This window comes from Gracilinanus agilis, chromosome 1, assembly GCF_016433145.1.
Source record: "Gracilinanus agilis isolate LMUSP501 chromosome 1, AgileGrace, whole genome shotgun sequence".
Classification (NCBI taxonomy): Eukaryota; Metazoa; Chordata; class Mammalia; order Didelphimorphia; family Didelphidae; genus Gracilinanus; species Gracilinanus agilis.
In genome coordinates this window covers 165411394-165420741 of record NC_058130.1, presented here as the reverse complement: position 1 = coordinate 165420741, position 9348 = coordinate 165411394, and the positions used below count along the sequence as shown (strand labels likewise).

Below are 9348 nucleotides of genomic sequence, written 5' to 3'. Positions count from 1 at the left end.
GGCTGGTGGGGCCTCTTCCTCAGCCTCTTCAAGGGAGCTGCTGGCACTAGGGTTCACGGGGCAGGGAGTTGTGCCATCCCACCCCAGACCTGTTTAGTGGGTGGGCAGACCAGCCTGGGCAAAGCCATTGCAATAACCCAGGAGGGTACATCTGTGCCCTCTCCCAGGGTCCCACTTCTGTTTTTACTGAACAATAAACTGCATTGTGGTTCAGCTGTCTCTTACGGTGTCTATGTCTGGGCAGGGCAAAGAACCTCGAAGGCAGGGAGCTCTGAAACCTGTTTATTTGTCCAGGAGGGTGCTAAGGGTTACAGGGCCAGTGGTCTGGGGCCTTCTCTATATCTAGAATGAGGGGGTAATTAAGAGCCCCACCCAGCCACATCTACATTTCCCTCAGTTCAGGCGAAGGAGATCAGGGGTATAGTGACTGAGGGGGTCGGAGCAGGGAAGGTTCAGGGCATGAATACTGCCTGTGGTGCAGGCCAGAAGGCTGAAAGAGGAAGGTATGTCTGGCCTCAAATTCAGGGACAGCCTGCTGGAGGCCAGGCTGGGGACAGGGGTTGCCCAAGGCATAGAAAGTGCCCTCTGGGTCAGGTTGGGAAAGCGCTGCAGACCAGGCTAAATTAGTTCAGTTTGTGGGCTTCACTTCCCTCACGAGGTTCAGCAGTTTGTCCAGTTTGGCGATTTCCACCTCTGGGCCTCTCTTCACTTCCTGCCCCTTCTTCTCCTGTAAATCAATCAGAAAGATGGGTGAAGAGGTGAGTGGGGAAGAGAGGTGACAGGGGTCCTTGGGCATCTCCATCTGTCTAATTCCTCTTGCTCTTCCAGCTGAGCCGAGCCGTCCTGAAGCCAAGTGGCCTTCATTCATTCTACACGTACTGGTTTAGACTACAGGGGAGATTGAGGGCTGGAGATGACAGCTGAGATTTGTTATCAGCCAGGATAACCAGAGGCCTCTCTGGCTTACTTTTGACTCTAGCTCCTGCTAATTGACTTAAGTTCCTTTTTAAGAATGGAGGATTAGGGGCAGGTAGGTGGCACAGTGGCTAGAGCCACAGGCTTGGAGTCAGGAGGTCCTGGGATCAAATGTAACCTCAGTCACGTCCTAGCTGTGTGATCCTGGGCAAGACACAATTCTATTTGCCTAGCCTTTGCCGTTCTGTCTTCGAGGTGTTACTAAGACAGAAATTAAGGGTTTACATTTTTGTAATTCAAAAAAGAATGGAGGTTTAGTATTTTTGAGGGCTTTGGGGGAGGCTGGGCACATAACCATTCTTGCTCTGAGAGAAAAGACATCCGTCTGGAGGCAGCCCAGACAGGATAGAGAAGGGAAGTTCAAGTTACCCCTCCACCTCAGCGCTTCCTTAGGAAGAGGACTTCACCACCCCACTGACAACATGTTTCTGGGGAGATAAAATCGTTGGTCTAGTTCTAAGAAGTTTACAAAACACTTTTCTTGCAGCCCCCCTCTATAGTGGGCAGTACCTGTGAACTCTATTTTGCAGATGAGGAAACAGGCTAAAGAGTTAGGGCTTGCTCAGTTTCATAGCCTGTGTGAGAACCAAAACTTAAACCCCATTCATCTGGCTCCAACCCCAAGAATCAGGAAGGATGGGAAAGTCCATCACTAAGCCAGGCCTCTGAGAAATCACCCTGAGGGGATTCTGAGATTCACTGTGGGAAGGATGACCTGGTGACTGCTGGGTTATAATATAAAACTACTGGGGTTCACGGTGAAATGCATTAAGGATTCCTGGCACCTTTGCCACAGACATTAAGGTCAGAGGTTTGGCTACAAGGACCTCATTAGGAAGAAGAGGGTATTGAGATAACTAGTTTTGGGGACAGCCTGGGGAACAGAACTCCTCCCTGGGCTGTGAATAGTATGGAACTAAAGAGAATCTGGCCATTTGGGGGGAGAGAGCAAGGAGAGTGGTACAGAAATGTGCTGGGCTCAGAATGGGTAGGACAGGAACCAAGTTGTTGTCTACTGGGGAGAGTGGGAGGCCTCTGGTCCTGCTCCCCGGTCCTGAGGCTGAGTGTGCTGCAGAGGGCCTCCTCGGTCAGCCCTGGCCCAGATCAGATGGCTTCTCCATTTCTGCCCTACTTGGAGATTCTAAGATTTTCTGTCTCCTTGAGAAGAATTTTTTTTAACGTGTTCATTCATTTATTGTCCATTGTTTTAAAGGACTGACTGAATACAAGATCAACAAGAGTACTGTACTCCTGGCAGTTATTATATATGTTAGAACACAGATTTTATACTTCAGACAACATTTAACACCACTCTTTGGGGCACTGCATTGCTTTTAATAAAGTTCAAAATAAAGATTTATTTTCAAACAAGGGATGGGTGGCATCTGGACCTGATCCCTCTTCCTATGAGGATGGAACTGTTGCCTGCCTCAGATGGCTTAGGTTTAATATGAAGAAAGGAAGGCCTAGAATCTGGAAGACCTGGGTTCATATTTGGCCTAAAGAGAATTTTCTAGCTGTGTGATCCTAGGCAATTCACTTAACCCCTATTGCTCAGCCCTTACCCTTCTGTCTTAGAGTTGTGACTAGGATGGAAAGGGTTTTTTGTTTTAAAAAGAGGGACAAGAAGGTACTGAGCCCTTGGGTGGGACAGGGATCATGAGGCAGTGGAACCAGGCCAGACCTGTTCCGTGGAGGGGGAGATCAGGATGAATGCAGTGATGGAAAGAAGTCTGGATGAGGAGCCGGGAGGTATGTAAAAGGCCTCTCTCACTCTGCAATTCACTGTCATCCTGACCTTGGGCAGACTTGTGTCTCCCTCTGTAGCTGGGGCCTTAAAGAGGAAACCAGGCACTGGTGGGTGGTGGGAGTGGGAGAGAGCTGGGGGGAGATAGTGGCTTCTCAGAGCCTCCCTTAGAGACCTGGAGTGCCTGATTAGGAGTGGAGGGCTGAATGAAGTCACAGCAATTCCTTTTTACAATAGTATCAGCAAGCTAGGCGCTGGGGGTACAGAAGTACACATCTACCAATAAAGAGGGCTCTCAGGGAATGGAAGAAGAGGCCCTGAAATGTAGAGAATGCTGGGAGAGGTAATAAAAGCTAATATTTACATTGTGCTTTAAGGTTAGTATCTATAATTGCATTTGATCTGATCCTCAGAACCACTATTTGAGGTAGGTGCTATCAAATTATCAATACATATTGTTGATATATAATTATATGATGTCCACTTTACATATTCCATGAGGGCAAGGAATATTTTTGCCTTCAAATCCCCGGCACATAGTAAGTACTTAATAAATATCTATTATCTTAATAATCTTAATAAATATCTATATCTATTGACTGACTGTTGGCTGATAATCTCTGTTTTACAGATGGGAGAATTGAGGCTGGAGCATTTGAGACAGGTCTCCCAGGCCTCTCTCCACTGTGCTACCTAGCTGCCTATACCACCACTGGGAATGTCTTATCTACTGCTTTTGTTGTTTTTGTTGTTTTTGTTTAGGCATATCAGTCATGTCTGACTCTTTGTACCCCATTTGGGATTTTCTTGGCACAGGTACTGGAATGGTTTGCCTTTTCCTTCAGCAGCACATTTTACAGATGAGGAAACTGAGGTAAATGGGGTTAAGTGACTTGTACAGGGCAGTAAGTGCCTGAGGCTATTCTGGTCTATAATTCTTCCTTTGAGGTTGAGGTCCTTGGGTTAAGCATTGCCTTATCCAAGTGTAAAGAAATGCTCATTCTAGCTCCATGGTGGAGGTTCCACATACCTGTGAAGGCACATGGGATGTTTGGTCTGTAGAATATGAGACGCAGAGAATGTGATAGCCTCACATACTTGGAAGGGTTGTCATGTGGCCTAGGAATTAGACTCTTTGTTCTTGGCTTCAGAGGGCAAAACTAGAATAAGTGGCTGGAAGTTAAGGGAGGTAGGTTTGGGCTCAGTGGAAGGAAAAGCCATCTAATAACTACAGCTATTTCCAGTGGAAAATGATACCTCAGGTGAAACCCCCAGGGAGGAGCCCATCACTGGACAATTTGGGTTGTTGTCTTTCATATTCAAAGAGGACCAAAGTGACATCACTGTGACATCAATGAACAGTGTGTCTGACTGTGGCTAATCAGACCCATATGAGCTTGGAAGGCTCTGCCACAGGTTGGGCACGAATAGCCAGTGTGAACCTTTTACTGGAGGATTTTAAGTTGAAGTCGGATGACTATTTGCCAACGGTTTTCATAAGAAACTTATGGGGTTTTTTTTTGTTTTGTTTTTATCTGGCTAGTTGTATGCATTTTACTATTTGTGGAAAGAGACAGCCCTGAAAGATTCAATTGTATAATAGCTCACACTTATATACCTCTTTTAAATCCAGAGTCTTTTAGGAACATTGGCTCATTTGATTCTCACAATAAGCTTGTGAAGTCAGTGGAGTCATTGGCTTGGAGAGTGAAAATTTTATTATTCCTATTTTACAAACCGTGGCTCGGGAAGTTAAGTGAGTTATCCAAGTAAGTAGCAGAGCTGGGACCAGGGCTCACCATCACAGAACTTAGGAGTTGTAAGAGACCTCAGAGATTGGTCTAGTTCCACCCCTTCATTCTACAGATGTCTCTGGATTCCAGTGCTCTGTTCTCCCTACATCATCTATTCTCATGGAAGGGATTCTTTGGGGGGGGGTGGAAGAAAAGAAAGAGAGAGAGGGAGAGAGAGAGAATGACAGAGAACGAGAGTGAGAATGAAAGGATGAGTGAGAAAGAATGAGAGTGAAAGAGAATGAGAGAATGAGTGAGAGAAAAAGAGAATGAGAGAAAATGAGAGAATGAGTGTGAGAGTGTTGGGGTGAAGGTTGGTTTACATACAAAGGTTGTCTCCTAAGATAATACAAAATTTTGGGACTTAATATGGATGTGTCACTTCTTGGAAGAAGCTGAATAATGAATTGTTGTTCAGAATGGGGCTAGCCATGGGGTTTTCCTGGCAGAGATACTAGTGTGGTTGCTATTTTCTTCTTCAGTAGATTAAGGCAAACAGAGGTTACATGACTTGCCCAGGTAAGAAATGTCTAAGGCTGAATTTGAATTCAGGTCTTCCAAGACTGCAGGCTCATGGCTCTATCCATTGAGCCACCTAGTTGTATAATGAATACTAATACTTAATGTTAGATTATGCGCTCCAGGGGTGGTTGGTCACACAGTAGATGGAGTATTGAGCCTGGAGGCAGGAAGACCCCAGTTCAAATCTAGCCTCAGACATTTCTTATCTGTGTGACTCCAGGTAAGACACTTAACCACGGATTGCCCCAGTATCCTCAAATAAATAATGGAGATAGCATTGGAAGGATCATTGTGAAGATCAAATAAGGTAATATCTATTTGTAAAGTGCTTAGTATAGTGCCTGGTACATAGTAGATGCTAGATAAAATGCTTATTCTCTCCCCTCTCCTCGTTTAAACTTTTCTAGGGGTCTCCCACAGAACAGGCCTACTGCAATCTATGGTGCTCTTGCAGCAGTTCTTCAGAGATCTATTTGGGAACCCCTTTTAAAAAGCCTAGATGACCTGGTAATTGTGTTTCTGTCTTTCTAGTGGACAACGAAGTACTTTGATACCTGTCAACAAAGTGTTAAGCTAAGGATTTAAAGTAAAGCCGGCCATGGAGCAGCTCCAGTTGGAGTTTAGAATGAATTGAGGAGGTAGGAGAGGGGTGAAGGGAGGGAACCCTGGCTTGCTTTACTTTAAAATATTGATATATTTTCTTTTTATATCACCTATATTTCCCAGTATGACCCTCCTCTCCCTCTTGGAGAGTGGTCTTATTATAAAGAATAAAAGGTGGGGGACAACATTAATTCATCAACCAAGTCTGACATTAAATGTGGGGCTCCAACCTAGTCTTCCACTCTTGCAAAGAACAAAGAGAGGTATATTCTCATAACTCTTAAAAAAACAAAACAAAACCCAAACCCTTACCTTCTGCCTTAGAATCCATACTGTATATTGATTCCAAGGCAGAAGAGTGGTAAGGGTAGGCAATGGGGGTTAAGTGACTTTGCCCAGGGTCACACAGCTAGGAAATGTCTGAGGCCACATTTGAACCCATGACCCAGTTTCTAGGATTGGTGCTTTATCTATTGAGTCACCTAGCTGCCCCCTGCCCCCCACCCCCATGTCTTAAATGTCAGATCCTAATTGGAGATCATAGTTGATCACAGATCTAGAATTGAAAGGGATCTCAGTGGCCACCTAGTCTAACCCTCTCACTTTGCAGATGAAGAAACCGAATCGAGGAGGGGGTGGTGATGTTTAACTTGCCCAGGGTCACTGAGATATTAAGAATCAGAGGTGGGATTTGAACCTCTGCTTCTGGAGCAAGCGTACCACCTTCTCCCACATTGACTGTCTTGCTTCTCATCCTCCTCCCAATAAGTTTGTGCACAAGCTTCTGAAGTACATAATAAACCCTTAATAAATGTTTTCTGTGGGAGAAAGCTTCTTTGCCCTTCCAAATAGTCATCACTACCACGCCAACTCTAATGCAAGACAACAACAAACATTTCCCGAGACCTGGTTGGTAGAAGTCTTCTGTGTGTGCTTTTACTAGATACGGGGAAATATTTTGAGAGAAGAAAACATACGTTCTGCTTCCGTGGAGAGTTTTCTTTTAAGAAGCCTCAGGAGGCATCAAGGCAAGGGAGGGTAAAGTAGTGAACAATGAAAAACATTTTCTAACCTTATTTTTAATGCATTACATTTTTAACCCTGGGAAATACTTCTTCCCCTGGCATAGTATTGTGCTTGAGTATTATTAAGTATTGAGTATTACTAAGCTTCAGTAGAAAGAACAATGGATTTAGAATCACGTGGAATGTTGGAATGTTGGAACGTTGGATCTAGAGACAGAGGACCTGAGTTCAAATCCCAGTTCTGCCATTTACTACCTGTATGACTTCAATTAAGTCTCTTGACTTCACTGGGCCTCAGTTTCCTCAACAGTAAAATGAGGGGGTTGCTCCAGATGACCATTTTGTGATTGACTTTTATATAATAATACAGTTGGACCAAATGATCTCTGAGGTTCTTTTGGCTCTAAATCCCCAAATCACCCAATTTTTAATTTGGAAGGACCCTCAGTGCTTGCCTAATCTAATCCATACCTAAAAAAAATCTCCTCTACCATAACCCAAGCTGTCCACCATCAGAGGTAATTCACCTGTGAAGGCAATACGTTCTTCAAAATACCTTTGAATGGCAATTATTAGGAAGTTTTCCCTTATGTTGTTTCCAACTCTGTGACCCCATTTTGGGAGATTTTCTTAGCAAAGATATTGGAGGAGTTTAACATTTCCTTCTCTAGCTCATTTTACAGATGAAGAACGGAGGCAAACCAGATTAAGTGACTTGCCAAGGTTCTTGCCAAGATGGCTAGTAAGTGTCTGAGGCTAGATTTGATCTCATAAAGATGATTCTCCCTAAGTTCAAGCTCAGTACTCTACCCACTGCCCCACCTAGCCTAAATCTCCCTCTTTGCAGCTTTTGTACACTGCTTCTAATTGCTCTTTCGTTTGGCCCTTCAGGGACAGCTCTTGTGTCCCCCCAATTTTCTCTTCTCCAAAGGAAATATACCCAATTTCTCCAGCCAATCTTTCTAGGAGATTATCTGGAGACCATTTCTCATCCTAGTTGCCCTCCAATGGTGTCTACATTTCCATCTAACTCCAAATCCTGTGTTGTGAAGGCTTGTAATGTGGGTTTTCTGGGTTGGAAAGGAGCTCAGCAATGATCTAGGCTAACTGTTAGGCAAATTGGGTCACACTGTCACAGGGAAAGCTCCAAGGCCCCTGTGTGCTGGCCACACAGTTTTCCAGCCTTGTTTCCAGTACGGAAATGCCTTATCCTGGAGCTCTGTTCACTGGTCCAAGTCCTGCTTTCTTGGACAACATAGTTTTAGGCTAATCCTTCCTCCCCAAGAGAGCAGAGTAGAACCAGGGGATTTAAAGTCAAAGGGATCATAGAGATCATTTAATCCAATGCCCTCATTTTTACAGATGAGAACCCTCTAGCCCAGAGGTCACAGTGTAGGGAGTGGAGCTGAGATTTGAACCCAGACCTTCTGACCACAAATGGAACATTCTTTCCATGTCTTGCATCTCTCTGAAGATGGATGTCACGTCCCTCTAAGTCTCTTCTCTATACTAAACATTCTGTTCCTTCCACGAGATAGAATTTACAGATCCTCATCATCCCAGGCCACCTCTTTTAAAACTCCAGCTAATGAGCCCCAGACTTATAGATTCTTGGTGACTTGTGATCATTCCTCACACCAGGTTATTCCCTCACATAGGAAATGCAGCTTCTTTTTGGAAGATTGAATAGAGCCCAAGGGCCCACCCCAGATTCATAAGGGGATGTGGTGATTCTACTAAATGGAACCCAAGAGATGCCAAGCGCTTAGCTGGCAGTGGGGTAACCTACTTGTAAACTGCACTCTCACTCCCCATCTCCTTGCTCCAGATTCTTCTGTTATTACTGCTAACGTTTCATATTTACATAATGATTTTTCTTTCTTTTCTTTTCAACAAAGCACTTTCCTCACAGTCTTGGGAGACAGGTAATGCAAGCATTATCCAGAATGATTATTAATTATTAAAATAAATTTACAGGTGTTGGAGTGTTGGGTCTAGAGACCAATTAATTAAATCAACTGATTTAATTAACTAATAAGAGGTTGGACTAGATGACTTCTAAGATCCTATTATTAAGTTAATTAAAATTAACTTACAGATATGGAAACTGATGCTCATGGAGGTACAATGACTTACAATTAAAAGTGTCAGAGTTTCTACTGGAAATCAGGCCTCTTGGATGTGGGCCACCAAATTTCCTTTATACCATGGAATACACTCTTCCCCTCATACTAGAGAATGCAAACCACCTAGCAGGGGTCATTCATTCAGTCCTTCTTCCTTTCATTCAGCTAATGTTTATCAAGCATCTACTGCATGCAGAGCATGCTGAGTGAGCTATAAAGATTAGATGGTACAGTAGTGGGCAGAGTGCTGGGCTTAGAGTCAGGAAGACATGAGTTCAAATTTATCCTCAAACACTTACTGTGACCCTAAACAAGTCAGTTAACCCTCTGGTTGCCTTAATCCACTGGAGAAGAAAATGGTAAACCATGCTGGTATCTTAGTCGAGAAAATGCCATCCACAGTATAGTTCATGGAATCACAAAGAGTCAGATACCGACTGAATAACACCACTTACAAAGTTTAGATAAGATCCCAGTCTTTTTCCTTATGGAACTCATATTCTAGAAATGACAGATTTAAGAACTAGCTAGAATCCAGATCCCTGGAATCTACAACC

General features: G+C 44.0%; 1 protein-coding gene across 1 annotated transcript in view; it reads right to left on the bottom strand.

The window, feature by feature from the left end:
• Positions 1–277: 277 nt before the first annotated feature.
• DNAI1 (dynein axonemal intermediate chain 1) overlaps positions 278–9348 on the bottom strand; it is a 309175-nt gene continuing 300104 nt past the window's right edge. Inside the window, exon 19 of the mRNA XM_044678118.1 lies at positions 278–727. Coding sequence (XP_044534053.1) covers positions 629–727 — 99 coding nt within the window. The 3' untranslated portion in view covers positions 278–628. The remainder of the gene's footprint in view (positions 728–9348) is intronic.